Source organism: Musa acuminata, chromosome BXJ3-7 (assembly GCF_036884655.1).
Source record: "Musa acuminata AAA Group cultivar baxijiao chromosome BXJ3-7, Cavendish_Baxijiao_AAA, whole genome shotgun sequence".
NCBI classification, from domain to species: Eukaryota; Viridiplantae; Streptophyta; class Magnoliopsida; order Zingiberales; family Musaceae; genus Musa; species Musa acuminata.
This window is the reverse complement of record NC_088355.1, coordinates 4,671,277-4,690,300: the sequence shown is the minus strand read 5'-3', so window position 1 is coordinate 4,690,300 and position 19,024 is coordinate 4,671,277. Positions and strand designations below refer to the sequence as shown.

Sequence of the window (19,024 nt, the reverse complement as noted above, 5' to 3'; positions counted from 1 at the left end):
TCTATTTTATACAAATGAGTTTAAAAAACTTTATCCAATTAATAATAATAATTATTATAATTATTATTATTAAAAAAAGGCTAACCTCTTTGTGTTGCAAAACCCTAAGCTTAGGATCTTTATTTCCCCTCGTTATTACTTTCCCATCTCGACGGACGGACAGACCTCCAAAATGGCTTCTTCCCTTCGATTCTCCTGCCCTTCTCACCTCCATTTGGCCTCCATTTCCTTCCTCCCTTCTCTACATTCGCCCTGCGGCCCGGCCCCGGCCCCGGCACCGGTGGCCGCGGCTAGGAGGGGGGCCCTCCGGCGGCGAGGGGTCGCCGCTGTCCGGTGTTCCTTCTCGCCGTTCGTCCCGGTGGAGTCGGCCAGGATTAAGGTGGTCGGGGTCGGAGGGGGCGGGAATAACGCCGTGAATCGCATGATTGGGAGCGGGTTGCAGGTTGGTGCTCGAGTTCTTGATGCTTGCGCTTGTTCTTGAATTCGAGTTTTCTTGTGGTTCTTTTTCCTCCCAGAATGCGGCTTTTATCGGATCGTGCTCATAGACGTGAACCTTTAAATTCGTTGCTTGATTCCGATGCTCAATGCACTGCTCTCGAGGGTTGGAGTTATCCAAGTTTGTCTGGATAGGGAATTAGTGTCGTTTGTAATGATAGTTTTAATGTTATTATCAACTAATGAAGATGTACGACACAATGCAGGAGGAAATACTCGAATAAGAAACCAGATATGGTTCTTCCATTTTGGTATTTGAAAAATTCTGACTCTTGATTTTAGTTTCTTGAGTTTTGGATTAAATTCCAGCGTTCTTCTGGTGTTTGAAATTGAACGCATATCATTCTTTTCTTGCGGTGACCTTTATACCACACTAAATATTGGTACACTAGTGTTTTTTGGAAGAGTAAAATAGGGCTTCTAGAAATAGAATACTAGAGTTGGACGGTGATGCATAAAATCATTGTACTGTAAATATCTGGAAAAGAAAATTAAAGCGATGCCACGTGTACTATAGACTTTGTTTTGTATGTTTCTTGTAGAAAAGATTTGCCACCCATACTATAGACTTTGTTTTGCATGTATCTTGTAGAAAAGATTTTTTATGGCCTGAATCTTGAACATCTCGATCCATTTAGCATGTATGTTCAGCATACAACCTCAAGAATTTTCTTTTGCGTGTGATATTAGATGACAGTTGAAGTGTATGATTGTCGTGATTCAACCCATTTGGGATTGTTGGAGAGGAGCTTGTAGTTCTTGATGATGATGGGGCCTGGCCTCATGATAAGAATCAGATTAGATGAGACGACAAGATGATTTTTTCCCCTTTTTTCTGCATATATACCACAGAAAATAAACATTTATGGAAATATGTACATAGAAGCTTGAAGTTTGGACTTTGGATTACTGCCTCCAAGATAGTTTCTACTTGGGTGTGTCCCCAATTGACTTTCCACCCTTAAGTGTCGACTTTTAACCACTGACTAGCAAAGTGGAAATTGTAACCTAGACACTGTTTGCATAAAATCTATTAAAATTAGGCATAAAAATTTCCAATGTCCCTTGGTTTTTGTTGCTAAACAAGGACAGTTTGGACAACTTCTTATTTTCATTAAGATGAGTTAAGAATCTAGCCCATGTCTGTGTATAGAGGAGCAGACATCCAAATACACATATTTTGAAGGGCATGGATGCAAATATGAAATGTAGAATGCTATATATGCTAATATAGATATTTAAGGTGTATATATGGCTAAGAACCCAAGAAGAAAAGGTCAGATATGATTCAGAAAGCATATCTATAGACAGATGGAGGCATACGAGCGTTCTAATGTCCTATCTAATACAGATGGTGATGATTCTTCTGCCCTTTGGGACACCATGGCTAATTTATGTGCTTGACATTATTAAAAATGGTCAGTAGACCTGATATATTTAAGTTTCCCTGTAGATTCATTGTATTTTTTAGTTAATACTATGTGTTTATTTAAACTTTAGTAATGAATCTTTTTTTGTACTTGTTTTATTTTGCTTCTACTTGGAGGGTTCCTTGTTTTTTGTCTTTTGTCTAAATGTCATTCGAATTCAAATGCATACATATATGACTAATTAGATAGTGGTCAGGGGGTTGTGTGCTTCATCCTTTTATTTACTTAACAAAAATATTTATTTTTTTAACCTTTGATTTAAGAACATCCACTTGATTTTTTGTTGTCTAAAACTAACAGAAGTACATAAGCATACAAAGATACAACATAGGAAACAGATGAATTTTCTAGGTGTGGTTGAGGGGTTTGAAAATTCTACTTTCTCATCATCTGAGCATACATGCCAACTTTAGCAAAATCAAAATTCCATTGTGATATCGCAACCCATCTTGTGATAATGGTAGGTTGCTTAGAAATTTAATATGTTTCATTTCTCTTTCCACGTATGTTCATGAACCTTGCTTTGGTGGTGATGTGGTGTCACGTCTTAGTTAAATTTCATCCCCTTCTACATATAATCTTAAAGGATTAGAAAATTATGTGCCTACTTCAACAGTTAAGACATGGCCTTGAATCAAAAAGTTACTTTCCTCTTATCATACCTGATAATCTTGTGTGTTATCATTTTTTACTAGAGAAAGTACAGAATCTGATTCAGTCTTCTGCATTGATAGGGGGTGGAGTTCTACGCAATAAACACGGATTCTCAGGCACTGTTGCATTCACAAGCACAGAATCCGCTGCAAATTGGAGAAGTCTTGACTCGTGGATTAGGTCAGGCACTCAAACTATTCATTAATAATCTTTTGATGGGATATCATTAATATTCTGTAAGAACATAAAAATTATTGTATATCTGCACATGTAAAATCTATCAAGAGATAGCATTACTTTGCATATGCTTTCTTTATCCTGTTTAGTAAATAACTCTGAGTAGAAAAAGCTTGCTAAAATGGAACATCTTTTAGTGGTCTAATTTAACTTATATTGACTAAAGTCATGTGGTCAATTAGTCATCAAAATTTGGTGTTTGAAGCGGAATATGATGCTTTGGAGAAGTTGGAACAGGACAAGAATGCCCCAAGGAAGCAGTAGACTATGAATAGAAAAGATACTGTACACCTGCACTGATATAAATTCTGCTTCCTGGATCCATCGAATCATTTTACTGTTAATTTTAAACCAAAATTAGTTGGATTGTTGATGGCATTGTCAGAGGGCTTTTAAACTGAAATGTTTTGGATGTTTAATATATGAATAATGATATATCAAATGTTGATTTGTGAGTAAAACATGACAGTTCTAATACAAATTAAAACTTGTAGGATGATTTTCTTCATTACTATTTTAATTTAGAGAGTGTTTTCTTCATTTCATGAATTAGCCACTAGTTAGTGAAAATAGTATAGATTCATTAGAGTAGCTAATCTTCTTCTTGGAAATATGCAGGTACTGGTGGAAATCCTCTTCTTGGAGAGCAAGCTGCTGAGGAATCTAAAGAAACTATTGCCAGTGCCCTTAAGGATTCAGATCTTGTCTTTATAACGGCAGGCATGGGTGGAGGAACTGGTTCTGGTGCTGCTCCTGTTGTTGCTCAGATATCAAGGGACGCAGGTTATCTGACTGTTGGTGTTGTCACCTACCCATTCAGTTTTGAAGGTCGCAAGCGTTCTGTACAGGCAGGTTCATTAGTTCTCTTTAGTAATATCCACCTAGTATGCTTCTCATATGTGAAAATATATTGTATAATATAACTAATTGCTAATATTCCTGGTTAATGATTCTCTCGTTCAGAGTATTTCTGTTTCTCATATCCATATATGTCTCATTTGAACATAAATTTTAGTCCTTCTGCATAGCTCTGTTAGCTGTGCAAAATAAATCCTTGTAATAATATGCTTCCTTGCTGATGTGATTAAAAGAGAAAATGAGTAGATAATCTTAGATAGGTAGGCTGTTTTGAGAGAGAGGACTTTTACTAAGGTATTGATTCTCTGAGTTAGGGGTTTTCTGTTTCTCATATCTATATGTGTTTCAGTTGGACATAAATTTTAGTTCTTTCACCTAACTCTGTTAGCTGTACAAGATAAATCCTTCCATAATATGTCCTCTTGCTGTTGTGATTAAAAGAGAAAATTAATGTGTGAAGTTAAATAGACTGTTTGAAGAGTTATGGCTTTAAAGGTTTATGATTATTTCTCTCTGGTGTGCTATATCTTTGTACACTTCTAGTTCATGTCAAGAGGTGTGATCGATTTGCTGAAAGGTCCAAATAACAAACAATTCTTTGAAAATATATATGAGCTGAGTATGTGACATAAGGAACGCATTGGTAAGTGGATCTGTAAGAATCCACTATTACACTTTCAGTGATTGACTGAACTCTTTCTTCTGCAACAAATGTTTTTGCTGTAAATGTTCACTGCTTGCACATATGGTAAGTGGATCCTTATGGTGCTAAACTTGGATTTTGAAGTTTTAGTCAAGGAGCATTTTCTCTTATCTGAGATGGATCTTTTGCTTTTTCAAACCCATATTTGCTTGTTTGAGGTCTTCTGTTCTGTCTCATCTTACCAAATACGTCAGAAGACTGAATTTGTATATGCTTTATAAGAGCAGTGCTAAATGCACATAGGTGTGAGCAGAAAGTTGCACTTTCTCCTAATTAATCCTAAAAGCAACTAAGCAAGTGATTTTTCCTGCCCACTTCAAAATTTCATTAATAATTGTCATGACATTGCAAGGAGGAGGATTTCATCAGTTGTTAAGTATTTAGCATTTGCAACCTATATTTCTCGTCTTATACTCTATACGATATTCTGAGTTCTGATAATGGTAATTTTATTTTACCTTTGATTCCTTGTCAGACTATTAATTAGCAAACCATACTTCTTAATATCTTTTACTACAATCCTTGTTTGTTGAGGTGTTCCAACTTCCAATGGCTTGCTTTGTGCTTTGACCATTGTCAGGCTTTGGAAGCAATAGAGAAGTTACAAAAGAGCGTTGACACCCTCATAGTGATTCCTAACGATAGATTGTTGGATATTGTGGACGAACATACACCTCTTCAGGATGCTTTTCTCCTTGCAGATGATGTTTTACGTCAAGGGGTGCAAGGGATATCTGACATCATAACAGTGAGTTAGATTTGACAGTGATATAGGGTTTAGGGAAAAGGCTGCAGTAGATGGTCCTATTTTGTGGTGCTGCGACTGATCTTCTCCAAATTTGCAGATCCCTGGACTTGTTAATGTTGACTTCGCTGATGTAAAAGCTGTCATGAAGAACTCTGGAACTGCCATGCTTGGTGTTGGTGTTTCCTCCAGCAAGAATCGTGCACAAGAAGCAGCTGAACAAGCTACCCTAGCACCTCTGATTGGATCATCGATCGAGTCTGCTATGGGAATCGTGTACAATATAACTGGCGGAAAGGATATCACATTGCAAGAAGTAAACAAAGTTTCTCAGGTACTTTGTGGAAATTTTACGCTTGAAACTGAGTTTTGCTGTGTTGGGACTCGTGCTTGTTTAAATCTTCTGTCATTTAGCTTCAAAAGGGAGGATGTTGTCCATCTTCTGATCAAAGCTCATTTTGGTCCTACCCATATGCAGGTTGTGACAAGCCTGGCAGACCCTTCTGCAAACATCATATTTGGAGCGGTTGTTGATGATCGTTACAGCGGAGAGATTCATGTAACAATAATCGCCACAGGTTTCTCGCAGTCATTTCAGAAAACTCTGTTGACAGATCCAAGATCAGCCAAGGTTGCAGATAACAATGAAACTAAAACTGGGGCACACCTAATGAAGAGCACAGCCAACTCACCACCGGTATCCTCTAGGTCTCGGAAGTTGTTTTTTTGAATGCTCGCATCGTAATTAGAGTTGATTTCGTTTTCACCCATGCTCATGTACACAATTTTACTTGTATCTCCGTTTTTCTTGCAAAAAGAGCAATCCTCTTCTGGAACTGCAAATCAAACAGTACTGTTGACTTCTCGTGGTTGTCATATGACGACTTGGAGTTTTTAGAAATTTCAGTGAGTGATAACTCGGTTTTTAGAAATCAATTTCTTTCACTCTATCTGAATGTGGCAAAAAAAAAAGAAAAAGCTTGTGTGTAATGTGTGTGAGCACCCTCCGAAGTGGGAGAAAAGACCATTTCTATGAAACTATTTTATCATTCAAGTCGTTTGGACCCTAATCGGATCCTGTAGTTCTTAGAATTGGTGTGGGTTAATGTGTTTTTCAAAAGGAGTCGACTAAGAAATGGCTACTGTGTTCTTTTCTGCTTTCATTTTTCAACAGTGACGTCACAACACGATTCTGTGATGGTCGTTTAGATTTGTTGATAGATTTTGTTTCAGCTTATCAGATGCTTTGCAGGTGAGAAACAATCTCGATTTAGACCCATCCTGTGATGTGTTGCAGTCTCGCAGCTGACTGACATGCCCGTAATAAGCAACCCAACTTTCATCTTCTATTAAGCGTGGCAAAGCTATTTCCATATCAATATGTTTACACCATTCAAAGATAAGAAGTTTAAGTTACACCACCATCCCTTAGCTTGTCGGGAGACTCTCCCGTTGTGCCTCACCACTGCAGGCTAGATAAAGAAAGACATCTCTACTGGCTGAATGAATGAGAATACACGTTCTCACCCGTTGTGACTCACCACTGCAGGCTAGATAAAGAAAGACATCTCTACTGGCTGAATGAATGAGAATACACCTTCACCAAACAACTGAAATAGAGACGCCAAAAGACGTCCCGCATCCAGATCCTCTTTCCAAGCCTGGGCCAAGACAGCAGATCCCTTCGGCGCCACGCTGCCACCCTTCTCTTGTCTGCCTCCGGTCGTCTTCATTGGAACCTGCCCCGAGGTAGAAGGTTGCCCAACACCTGTTCCAGATGACCGTGTAGGGAATCCATCCGGTGCACCCTGCAAGTTGGCTGTCATGGCAATGGGTTGCATTGCACCTGTAGGTCCATCAGATGCAACCTTCTTGAATGGTGGCTGCTGCGATGAGAGGTTGGTGCTTGACATGCGCTTGTCTAGTTACATAACGAAAACAAATAACTCTTAGGGAAAGTACAGTGGCATCTGCAAGCTATTTGACGACGCGAATCACGCTCAACTATGAGAATGTCCCATGATATTTAATTTTTGGAGAGAAGATAAATTCAAGTAGAAACAAAAGCAGTAATAGAAGCAGCTATTGTTAGACTAGTTGGTTTGTACCAGATCACCAAGTCATGCGTCTCCTTTAATTCATGTCTTCAAGAAGACAACAAAAATGTATAGTGAGCTCATGGGAGGTTGAGTTCAGGCAGCAAAGTGATTAACATAATGGCACAATTAGCCTTGTCAGATGCATATACAATTATTGTGAAGCGGGAGGCCATCCACGATAGATACATAAACAGAACTGTAAATATATAATTATCAGATCAAAATTTTCAATCATTGACTATATCGGCCGGAACAGACTGATATTTACCAATCCACCAATACTGAAACATATAACTAGCTATCGGTTCAATATTCATTTTTACTTTTGTTATTTTATTCAATGATAATGAACAGTACATGTCGACCTATCATCCGGTGTACTTCTACCTTACCTGTCCAATAAGCTACCAAAACCAATACTAGATCGAGATTTAAATCCTTGTGGTAGACAACACATGCACAATATACATGCAAGCAACATCAGATAGAGCAGTACACCAATACCTTACCAGTCTAGTAGGTTACTTCATTAGTACTAAACGAGATTTAAAACCTTGTGTCATACAAAACATGCACAACGTCCATACAAACAGCAGCATTCCTGTGAATTCTAATAGGTTTTTGTAAACTTTGTCTTGTCTCCGAGAGTCAGAACAGGAAAATTAGTATCACCACCAGTGATTCAGAATCATCAATGGATTTTTTAAACAAACTGATCATGTCCATTGTAGTTTAGCCAAAAGGTCTGAGTTATCCTGGAATGTGACTACACCGCATAGATCTAAAACTTCCTTAAACATTAAGATTATTTCATTCTCTAGTTATTGCTTTATTTGGTTCTAGAGCCTCGTATAATTAATACTGCTATTACCAATACCAATGCTGCAATATTCCAAACCTTATTACACTATCAAAAATCCACCTTTCTCCTTAAGACCGTCGGATGTGGTTTCGAACCCTCATCCGACATACTTAAGTGGAAAATTCTCCTAGTAACCTCTTACCAAAGTTTTGAGGGTTCGAAACCTCAACTGGTATATTTCCAAAGATGTCTCCTAGATTAGCTGGTAAAGACCATATCGCTCTTGCACATGTGACTATTGCTCTTGCAGACTCCTCACTGTATCAGTACCACCAATGGTGCTGATAAAGTGCTATTGTGTATGAATAATAAACTCAACTTTTAAAACCATGTGGAACAAAAACAGCAGCACAAGATGATGATGGCATAAGATATTTAGAATAAAGATATATAGAATGAAAATCTGGTGGAAAAAAAACTGATTCAAGAATAAACAAGATTGCTTACTGGAATGGCTAGTTGCAACTCTCCCATTAATCCTCCAACCTGGATGTCTTGGAGGAGATAACAAACCTGGGAACAACTTGAGCCGGTCATACAAACATTTACCTGCAGCACGCTGAGATATGCATTCTAGTAAGTCTTTATTGCATCTGCATATAAAAATCATGTCTTCACAAATAACTTTGAGATGTAACTGAAGAAATGGACAAAAAAGTACCAGTAAGGCACCATATACTCGCCAAGCTTCTTTTCTTTTCATCTCATTCTTCTGCTTTTCCAGTTGCATCTCTGGATGTAGAAGTTGCAGGTATGGCTCAAGGTTAGGCAGAACTAGCAGACGTACCTAGCAAGGTTAAGATACATCTATCAGATTAGAAAGAGAGAACCACATTGCAAGAAAGACAGTTAAAGGAAGTACCACACTAGTTCCCAATGCAGCAAGCCCTTGAATGGCACCATAATGTTGTGTCAGTGCTTTAGATGGATCCAGAAAAGCATTGATCAGCGTTTTTGTCAACCGGGACTGCAGATTGTGATACACATGACCATATCTGTTGTATCCAGCAAATTTGTTACAGAAAGTTATCTAAAAGTCCTCTAAAAGTACAGAAACTATCAACCGGGACTTGAATTCATAGTATACAAGATCGTATATGTATGCTTGTCATCAATATCACAACTTTTAAGGAGGTAAAAGTTACCAGAACCCTATGAAATGCTTAGTATTCATTATAAGAATGTAACTAAAGTGCTCAGGTGTATGTCAAGTCATGACATAAATCCAGCAAGAATAAAAGCTTAAATTGTTCCGAGACTTGAAGTCTGTCATCAATATCAAAACTTTTATCTATCCTTTAAGACAACCATCAGAGAAGGATATACTGCAATGACTTGTTGGAGCATACAAAAGAATGCAAATTAATGGCTGTTTATATTTAAGTTTTTCAGTATGAAACAAAAAGATTTTCTGATGACATCGGATCTTAAACAAGTGAATTAACCACTGACAATCAGAAGCCATGTATTGGTTATTGTACAAACCCTACAAGTCAATTACTTCTGAGTGGGTTTGTCTACAGAAAATTATGTTGGACATAATATAGATGTCCAAATTTCACTTTGTTCTCTCAGTTACACTTGATTACTTATGCTTAGCAAACTAGTAATTTTATAGTCTGAGTTGGCAAAAGATGAAAAAAACTGCATCTTGAAAGGTGCAATTAAAAGTGCATTTTAAACTAGAAACACAAGTCCATCGTTGCAATGCTGGGAGAGATTTAAAAGCCACAAAAATCATCACAAGAAGCACAGCATGAGCCGCAGGTCATTCCTAGTTCTAAAATTAAGCCCAACTGTCTCATCCCTGATCCATACATAGATATGTTTGTTCCTGATCTTGTATTCTTTTTTCCACATAACCATAGTGCCTAAAGTATATCAAAATAGTTAAGCTCTCCAGGGAGGATTAAAGCATGCAAGATGTTCGCAGATGATGTTCTGAGACGAATAGGGGGTATACAGGATTAGCCAATCAAAGAGATGTTCATACAAGCACATACATAGGAATGTTTAAATTTTTTTTTGTTTTGTTTCGGCATTATTCAGTTGCATGTAATATCTAAATGTTTTCTGTGTGTTCAAAAGAGTTGCATGAGGAGCCCTGTTTATTTTCTGTTACTAGCAACACTTGTAGACCCTTCAAAGAATTGTTAACTGAATAGAAAAGAATGAAGTTCTACATTTTGGCAGAGCGTCTGACCTTTTGCATACTGATGCAGCTAGATTTGCTGAGAAGTCTCTCAGTTCCCAGTGATTATCTGTTATTTTACTCCCCAACCTTTTGGCAACAACACATGTTATAATCGATGGCATCAGCTGATGTAACTGTAGATGAGAATATTCTTTATTAGAAGGAATGTAGATGGCTGTACAACATTTCAGCAGTCCAGTGTATGTTTTGCAAGGAGAGGTTGACACTAAGCAGAAAACTCATGGTAATCAATTATGGGAACAGATCGGAGAATATAAATCAAAGTTCATGTCAATAAACACTCCATGTACAATTCAAATAAGATGACTTACATATGGCTCTATGTGAATGTGTGGATTTTGGAGAAGGCTCCGGACCACACGCATTAGAGCAAACAAGATAGGAAGATCATTTAAGCTTCGGGCAACCTGTGATAGAAACAATTATAAACTATGACCTAAGAGGATATATTCAACAGATAAATTGATTTAGCAAACTTCACCTCGTCTGCAATGAAGTATGAAAAGTATGGAACTAATGGATGAATTCCTGAATCCACTGCTAAACTCACTAATGCTTCTTTGCAAAGGATGGACTCAGGCCTAGTCACTGTAAGCTCAGTGATTTTGTCAAAGTAGAGCTGCAATGAGAAAGTAACTAGATAATATGATAGGCAATTCTTTCATAGAAGCTCAAATAACCTGTAACAGTAAAAGCCAAGAAAGTTCAGAAGCCTGCAAGGAAAAGTACCTGGAGTTCTCTAGATAGTACGTGCTTAACAGGAAGTTTAAGATCAACAAGAAGCCCGTCTTCCTTGCTGTTCTCAGACCTTTTGTTTTCTGACGGGGCTACAATTGCTAGAAATAATAGGCACAAAAATTAATTTCAAATAAAGGTTGGAAATCCAATAAAACCAAGACCAAAATTAATACTACAAATAGTATCCAGAGTTTGTAGTGGTGATTTGGGGAGCAAGAGAGAAGATAAAGTAACTAGCAAATATCTCAATACAGATATATTAACAAACTAGTGCCCATTACATGAATGCGAAGTTTTGAAATTTATAGTTACTCCATCAATGTTTAGAAATTTATATAAGGTATTAGATCTGTCGTGTACATGCTTTCTCAGGATGCATACTGGAAACTTCAAATCGATCCTGGAAAATAGCATATAAGCAGTATTTCAAACGTTTCAAGGGAATAAAATTTTGGTCTCTCTATGAAAATTACACAATTAAGTCTCGTATAAGTGACCATATAGACAATCAATATATATTCAACTTTTGTAACTACGAATACCTACGTGGCACATATGTTTGTAATCAATTAACTGATGCTGCTAAATATTAACTGCATTTTCCTGTGTGCTTCAGGATCTTCATGTATCAGAACTCAAAGACATGATATCATGATGATAATCTTACGTAAGGCTTGAAATATTAACTGATGCTGCTAAATATCTATAGGCATGAATATATGATTCATCTACTTCCAGTTTAAGGATTAGGACTAATTCCAGTTAGCCTATTCAAGTAATGTAAAAACAAGTATCAAATTTCAGGTCGACTGAGCAATTTGCTTCAAAGAGGAATAGAATATATCTTAAAATTTCGGAAATTCTGTCTAATGAACTACCAGACTGTGGTCGTCACATGCTGTGACAAGTCTATGATCAACTAACTAATCAAAAGAAAAAATTAGAACACATTCTAAATTATTTAGATGTTGGAGTTATGAGATAGATCCACAATACTTCTTTCTGATCTAAATTTCATCCAGCTATCAAACCATAAACCATAGTTTTTCATCTTTTCTGAGGAAGAATTTGCAGAAAACTAGCTACTCCAACAAGAAAGAATCTCAGTTAGGTCATGAACATAGTGAAAAAAAAAAAAACCTTCAACGGGAGCATTTTCTGGGATCGCAGGTTGGACCCCCTCAATAGCAAGCCAGTGAGCCACAACAGCAGTATCAAGTGGTGCTTTGGGTAAGGGTGCATCAATGACCTGTATATTCCCAACCCCCATAAAAGAAACAGAGTGTACATGGAGCATTTATAAGTTACAACAAAAAAGATACTCGTACCTCCTTGAAATCTACATCTCTGTCATCAATATAGAAAAGATCCTTGTGCCCTACAGCCCTTTTGAACCGCAAAGGATCCCCAGATGCAAATCCATAAATAGGCTGAGAGATAAACAAGCACATCAAAGATAACTATTGTTATCTCCATCCAATTAAAACTAAGAAAGAAAGCACACTATCTGTTTGACAAGTTTCAAACATATCTGTTGTGCTTCCCAACCCAATTCAGGATCCTCAAAGCACAAATACCTTTGCTTTCTACATAATATTAAAGGAACTTATATGCTGTTAAGAAAACCACGAAACCATTGTAAAGAATTACTTGATTCTAATAGAAAGCAGAAAAGAAACCACCGTATTTCTCAAAGTAAAAGTTTAAACAATGGACGTTTTCATGGTCCTAAATGTTGGTCAACCGCAGTAGATTAACAAGTTGGGATTCATGAGCTACGAAGAAGAAGAAAATTGGTGTTTATTCCCTGAACAAATTCGTTAAATCCACGGAAAAAATAATTTTTTATCGCCAGAAACTAAAACTTCTACCTTTACAATCAACAGATCTAGTGGCCTTGCATTAAGAAATGGAACCAATGTAACCACGAATCTCACAAACCCATCAAGTTAAAACCCAGTAAATCTTCTTGTTTTCCAAAAAACAGTAGAAAAAGAACCAAAATTTGGAACTTAGAAGTCCCACGCAAATCGAACCTACCTCGACGTTCCTCAGACTAAGCGCGCTGTTCACATCCTCCGCCGTCAAGACTGTCCTCTTTGAGTGGCGCATGCACTTGATCGCCTCCTGCGCATCATCTCACATGTTAGAGCTCACATAAAAGAAAAATAAGAGAATCAAGCTCAAGGGACCGGAACTTGGAAACCCAAAACCCTAAAGAGAAGGACGATGTTTTATGCACAACCTGCATGATCTCACGGAGGCGGTATTCGACGTCGGGGGCGAGGGCGAGGGCAACATCGGAGGAGAGGTTGGCGATGCCGATGCTTTGCGCAATCACCGCGATCGTCTCCTTCGGAACTATACTCATTGCCTCCTCTCTTATCTTCCTCTTCTCGGCGTCTCCTTCGACGCAAGCGAGGTGTTCGACCCCGAGAAAGGACTCGGGTTGCGCTCTTAATCGGATCCGGTTCTTCTTTTGTTTATAGCGGATCGGGTTTTGCATGCGGTAAGATTACCGCTACGATTAGGGCTGGTGAGGTCACCGCGCATCGTTGGTATGTGGTCACCGACCGGTACTTATGTGACTGCGGATGTGAGTCGCAGTTCTCTTTTCAGCGAGAGGCCGTAGGCGTAGGGGAGGAGCGAGAGGGAACCGAGGAGGTGGAGGATACGAGGGAGGAGGGGGAGAGAAGAAATCGGCTGGCGGAGGAGCCGAGGAACGGGGGAGATGTCGGATTTGGACCGTCAGATCGAGCAGCTGAAGCGGTGTGAGCCGCTGAAGGAGTCGGAGGTCAAGGCACTATGCCTCAAGGCCATGGAGATCCTCGTCGAGGAGAGCAACGTTCAAAGAGTCGATGCCCCCGTCACGGTACGGAGCCCCCTGATGGATCCCTTCTTCTCCGCTTTCCCACCTTTTCCCTCTCCAATATCGTTACCTCGAAACGTCTGCTCTGTTTTAGTTCGTCTTCCGCTGATCTGTAGTGAGGTCTTACTCTCCTTCAATCTAAATACCATGTGGAGATGTTCGGACTGATAAACGACTCTCGGTTTTGTTGCCAAAGCGTGAACTTTTCCCTTTGAAGTTTGAAGTTTTAGGGTTTCTCTTTCGCTTCGTGCATTTTCTTAGCCATAATTCATTATAACTGGATTTCGCTGGCATCTCGTTGACATGATTGCCATCGTAATTTCAAGTTGTGAGATTGATCCTGTGTAGTTAATTGTATGCGAATCCTACAGCCGTCTTAATTGCTATCTTTGCCAAGTTTACTTGATGGTGATGTCGGCGCTTCTGTCTGGCCACAAGTATCGTTGGTTATAAAGGAACTTGCGAATGGTTGCATTTTGGTTAATTTGCTGAGTCCTTGTAATGGATGTTGGATTAGGAAAGTTCACATTCCTGTGTGAAAACTTAATGCAAATTATGAACTTGGATTTGAACCTAGGAACTTGTAGATTGTGAGAGATCCAGTAGAGGATTTGTTCAAGGCTTGCATAAGACGTATCCCATTCTGCCTAAACTTATGCATGTAAAGAAAGCCTAAATATGGGTTCTCTGTTGCCGATTGAAACCGTGGCATTTGGAGGAAGCAACAGTTTTTTGGTCACATAAATTAATGGATATCTACTAAATTTTGATGTAAGCTCTAAACTTGTCATGTCTACTCTATATTTAACTTTAGAGGCAAGGATTATCTTTCAAATTTCACTTCCCCTTGTTAAAAGAAACTATATGTGTTTTGGTCCTGTTTAGAACAAGTTGTTTAGTTTCAAATTATTTAGTCCCCAATCAAAGCTAAAGTTTAGCAACAAAAGATTGTTGGTAACTATCATGAGGCCACTTATATTGGTTTGTCCAGTAATAAGTTCTTCCAAGAAATTTTCTCCGTCATTTCCTTGTACTCTATGCTTGCTATATAGTGTAGTTTTTTTGACGTTCTTCAAGGGAAAGTTTGGATCCTTTGTGTTCACTTTGTTTAACAGCTTCTGACTTGTCTATCTCAGATATGTGGTGACATTCATGGCCAGTTCTATGACATGAAAGAGCTATTCAAGGTTGGAGGTGACTGCCCGAAGACAAATTACTTGTTTTTGGGTGATTTTGTTGACCGTGGATTTTATTCAGTTGAAACTTTCTTGCTTCTGCTAGCGTTGAAGGTACATCCTACCTCTTTTCTTTGGCATTTACATACCTCTGGTTTGCTAACATATCACATCTTTATACCTCTCTTATTTCTGCACTGTTATCAGAATTTATTGTACATCCATACAAATCCATGCCTCATTTGTGTAATTTCTTTCTTGTTGTTGTACCGTTGTCACAGCGGAGCCATTGACTTGATGGAGTTAACACTTAAATAAACTTCTGAATTCCAGTAAAGCAAAACCATTCAAACAAGCTAAGCAAGACCTAATAAGAAAGGAAGTCCTATGTTCTCCCATGTTGCTTGAACATTTGACATGTGTAATGAGATAATTCAGAAAAAAAAGAAGCTATAAGAATGATGCACAACTTATGAAGCCATTTCTAGATGAACAAGGTGTAATACTCACAGACACAAAGAGCTTTTTATAAGCATGAAGCATCAATCTGTTGACTACAATCTTCAGCTTCACATTGCACCAGTATCTCTTCAATCTTGTCATCCTTTATCTTTCCATACCTAACTAATTCTATTTAACTTCCACAGCTACTCACTACTGCAAAGAACAAATAATTAAAGCAGATATCAAGAAAAACCATTCAACCTTCTTTGGTGCACATGTAAAATGTGTTACAAGTTTATAATTACACATCCATCATATGATATAGAATGTTGGTTGTATGTTTTCCCGATTGGAAAATGCATCAAACCATTAGATTATGTTTTAGGACCTCCTATTCTCTTTTCTTTTTAAGTGTTTTCCTTGTGGAACTCTTATGAATTAGTTTAGAAACAGGTTCCTTTATCTGAGACTTTCCATGTCTCTTTAAAGTAGGAAAACTAAGAACAGAAAACATGTGCATCGAGCTGATGATATAATTGATTATGTTCTTGTACCTTAAACATTGGTCTGGAAGTGGTGTACCAGATTTTGTGTACCAGATCCACTTATTCAAAGGTAGAGGATCAAACCTCATCCGATATAATTTTTTGAAGGTGCCGGCTAGCTTTTCTGTAAAGACTAGGCTTTGACAGTTCACTGTAAAGTCCTGACTCGAATTTCACATTCGTCATTTACCCTTTGTGAAAAAAAAAATGCCTATCTTGCAGTGTGACCAGCATCATGCTGAGGATATGGGTGTCTGTTTTGTCAATCTTTCCGATTTAACACATTTTTACCTAGTTGCTGGCTAAAAAGCAAAAATTTCACAATGTTCTATTACATGGAGTGCCAAACATCTTTTTATCTCCATTCTAATTGGTCTATAACATTCTTGCACCTTCAACATTGATTTCATTGTTCTAAGTGCATTTGATAACACTCGCCCACTTCTATTTTATAACTTGGTTCTAAATGTATTCATCTAGATCTTAGTCATTTTGTTGTATTTAATTTTTTTCTTTTTTTGTTGCATCTTGCATGACGCAAATTGTTTTGTCTATTTTTTTTTTCCTTCAATCATCATTGAATTTGTATAGGTGAGATATCCAGACCGTATAACTCTGATACGAGGAAACCACGAAAGCCGGCAGATTACACAGGTCCAAGATCTTAAAGATCAAAAGTTGTTTTGATGAATTGTTGTTTTCTGCTTTACAAGGCATTGGTGTTCCACCAGGTATATGGATTCTATGATGAATGCCTCCGTAAATATGGTTCTGTAAACGTATGGAGATATTGCACAGATATCTTCGACTACTTGAGGTAATTCCTTCATGTTTTTATAATGAGGTTAGTTGATAATTATTGGCCATCCAGCATAAATCCTGATTTCTTGGTTACTTTTTTCACTCGTGCCATTTTGCAGTCTATCAGCACTGATTGAAAACAAAATATTTAGTGTTCATGGGGGTCTATCTCCTGCCATAACAACTTTAGATCAGGTTATTTTTATTTTTTGCTCGTTAATGTTGTCTTCATTCCTTTTCCAATTGAACCTCTTGAATTTTAATTTGGGAAATGATCTGTTTAACAGATCAGAACAATTGATCGGAAGCAGGAAGTGCCTCATGATGGGGCCATGTGTGATCTTCTATGGTCAGATCCAGAAGATGTTGATGGCTGGGGGTTAAGTCCTAGGGGTGCAGGCTACTTGTTTGGAGGAAATGTTGTTACATCTTTCAACCATTCAAACAACATAGATTATATATGTCGGGCACATCAACTGGTAATGGAAGGTTACAAATGGATGTTCAATAATCAGATTGTCACAGTCTGGTCTGCTCCTAACTACTGTTACAGGTATTTTGCTTATATTTTACAGAAATTATATAAATATAGGAAAATAATGAGCTCGTGTTCGCAGAATCTTCTGTACGCACTAGTTCAGCCAATTTAAAAGTCTTTCTTAAAGTTCCAAAACTTTTATGCTGGGTATGAAGTGGCATTATTATAAAATAACTTAGTTAATCTTATCGTCCTCTATTTTCTCAAATTTGGTTATTTGCAGCTTCCATTTTTCAGATATGATAGTGCACTTATGTCTCTTCCCTTTGTTTTCTCAGTGTTATTATCTTTCCCACAATCATTTCAATCTTAAACTGTAAAAATGATGGTCTCCTTAAGATGAAAAAAGCTGCATGAATTTTTGTTGGATAAAATATTATGTGTCTCCATCAAATAAAAGTTGGAGTCTTGTCCCTTAGATCATCTAAGGATGTCACCCTAGCAGATATATGTAGCTTGAAGATTTAAAGCATCGATGCTGAAGGTCTGCGAATAAAGATCTAGGGATTTGTAAGCCAATCATGGGCTCCAGTTTGAGAAATTTTGAGGCTCTCGAGAACTTTTTGCCATGAAAATCTCAAGAACCAGCTCTGATCTTGTACTTCCTGTTTACTTACTGACTTGACAGTTTGCTTGCTCTTGTATCCAACTTGTTTAACCTTGTAAAAGACTATTGCTGTAAACTATCATCCTTATTGTATATTTGTTTCCTTTAGCTACATCTGTCCTGAGTGAACCTGTGGTACAGCTTCAAAATTCTTCCCAGATTGCTTTCCAAAGTAAAACAAGAGAACCAACGATCAGCCACTGCTTATATGTGTCTTTAAAATAACATACTTCATTAATTTGACGGTTAGGGATGTAGAGTCTAGAGAAACATATGATTTGCACTAGTGATGATACAAAAATATATTCATGCCTTACTGTTAATCATGTCCATAGCTGACCTTATGAATGACTTACCAGATGCGGAAACGTGGCTGCTATTTTGGTGTTGGATGAGAACCTGGACCAGCAGTTCACCGTGTTTGAAGCTGCACCACATGTTTGTACCTAAAACATTTTCTTTCATCTAAGTTATACTCGATTCATGATTGTCACTGAGACCTGTAATCTGATGCAGGAATCAAGAGGGGTTCCATCAAAAAAGCCAGCCCCCGATTACTTCCTCTGAGACCAAGAGGAGGAGGCTCATCCTCTCAAAGTTTACTCAAAAGCTCATTAGATTTTCTCAATTCTGAACTGAGCTTATTCGTCGAGTCTGCACAGTCTGCAACCACAGCAGAACACCAATTAGCGAGACAAGTATCGGTATTCTAGAGGTGCTTTCATTCTGTAGGTTGGTTTGGCTGGTCTGTGTTGTTTCACATATTTGAAGTATGTGAACCTTGGTGTGTATCATCATAAGAACCATCACATTAGTTATAGAACATTGTGAAGGGAAAAAAGAATGGAGATATCTTAGAAGAAAAGCTTCAGTGAGGATGCAGTACCAGTAGGAGATGTAGTAACAAGATTCCATTGTTGTCAATGCGGAAAGTGTTTTGGTTTGCATCCATGGATATTGGCTTATCTGTACTTGATTTCAGAAATGGAATGGGTGAGGATTTCAAACA

The 19,024-nt window shown here is 37.9% G+C and overlaps 3 protein-coding genes across 3 annotated transcripts; 2 read left to right on the top strand and 1 right to left on the bottom strand.

Annotated features, from left to right (window-relative positions):
- Positions 1–109: 109 nt before the first annotated feature.
- On the top strand, positions 110–6,054 carry LOC103990476 (cell division protein FtsZ homolog 1, chloroplastic). The gene is made up of 6 exons (XM_009409629.3): positions 110–442; positions 2,660–2,759; positions 3,435–3,664; positions 4,958–5,125; positions 5,223–5,456; positions 5,601–6,054. The coding sequence occupies exons 1-6, from the start codon at positions 173–175 to the stop codon at positions 5,850–5,852; spliced, it is 1,254 nt and encodes a 417-aa protein (XP_009407904.2). The 5' UTR covers positions 110–172; the 3' UTR covers positions 5,853–6,054.
- Positions 6,055–6,466: 412 nt separating this feature from the next.
- On the bottom strand, positions 6,467–13,490 carry LOC135582205 (transcription initiation factor TFIID subunit 6-like). The gene is made up of 12 exons (XM_065160685.1): positions 13,282–13,490; positions 13,077–13,163; positions 12,365–12,466; positions 12,177–12,285; positions 11,028–11,134; positions 10,780–10,917; positions 10,610–10,705; positions 10,287–10,411; positions 8,946–9,078; positions 8,745–8,870; positions 8,531–8,642; positions 6,467–7,043 (listed from the first exon to the last, which is right to left on the bottom strand). Exons 1-12 carry the CDS (start codon positions 13,405–13,407, stop codon positions 6,673–6,675), a joined length of 1,632 nt encoding a protein of 543 aa, XP_065016757.1. The 5' UTR covers positions 13,408–13,490; the 3' UTR covers positions 6,467–6,672.
- Positions 13,491–13,700: 210 nt separating this feature from the next.
- Positions 13,701–19,024, top strand: LOC135643572 (serine/threonine-protein phosphatase PP-X isozyme 2). Its single transcript, XM_065160686.1, has 8 exons — positions 13,701–13,908; positions 15,042–15,194; positions 16,661–16,723; positions 16,801–16,886; positions 16,990–17,065; positions 17,158–17,423; positions 18,375–18,453; positions 18,532–19,024. Exons 1-8 carry the CDS (start codon positions 13,768–13,770, stop codon positions 18,580–18,582), a joined length of 915 nt encoding a protein of 304 aa, XP_065016758.1. The 5' UTR covers positions 13,701–13,767; the 3' UTR covers positions 18,583–19,024.

Excerpts from the sequence above, each read along its gene's own strand:
- LOC103990476 (XM_009409629.3), top strand. The coding sequence starts at position 173 with ATGGCTTCTTCCCTTCGATTCTCCTGCCCTTCTCACCTCCATTTGGCC. Across the intron at positions 443-2,659 it reads TGATTGGGAGCGGGTTGCAG|GGGGTGGAGTTCTACGCAAT; the intron begins GTTGGTGCTCGA and ends CTGCATTGATAG. Across the intron at positions 5,126-5,222 it reads GGATATCTGACATCATAACA|ATCCCTGGACTTGTTAATGT; the intron begins GTGAGTTAGATT and ends CCAAATTTGCAG.
- LOC135582205 (XM_065160685.1), bottom strand. The coding sequence starts at position 13,407 with ATGAGTATAGTTCCGAAGGAGACGATCGCGGTGATTGCGCAAAGCATC. Across the intron at positions 13,164-13,281 it reads GCCTCCGTGAGATCATGCAG|GAGGCGATCAAGTGCATGCG; the intron begins GTTGTGCATAAA and ends GATGATGCGCAG. Across the intron at positions 8,871-8,945 it reads CTGCATTGGGAACTAGTGTG|GTACGTCTGCTAGTTCTGCC; the intron begins GTACTTCCTTTA and ends TAACCTTGCTAG.
- LOC135643572 (XM_065160686.1), top strand. The coding sequence starts at position 13,768 with ATGTCGGATTTGGACCGTCAGATCGAGCAGCTGAAGCGGTGTGAGCCG. Across the intron at positions 13,909-15,041 it reads GAGTCGATGCCCCCGTCACG|ATATGTGGTGACATTCATGG; the intron begins GTACGGAGCCCC and ends TGTCTATCTCAG. Across the intron at positions 16,724-16,800 it reads AAAGCCGGCAGATTACACAG|GTATATGGATTCTATGATGA; the intron begins GTCCAAGATCTT and ends GTGTTCCACCAG.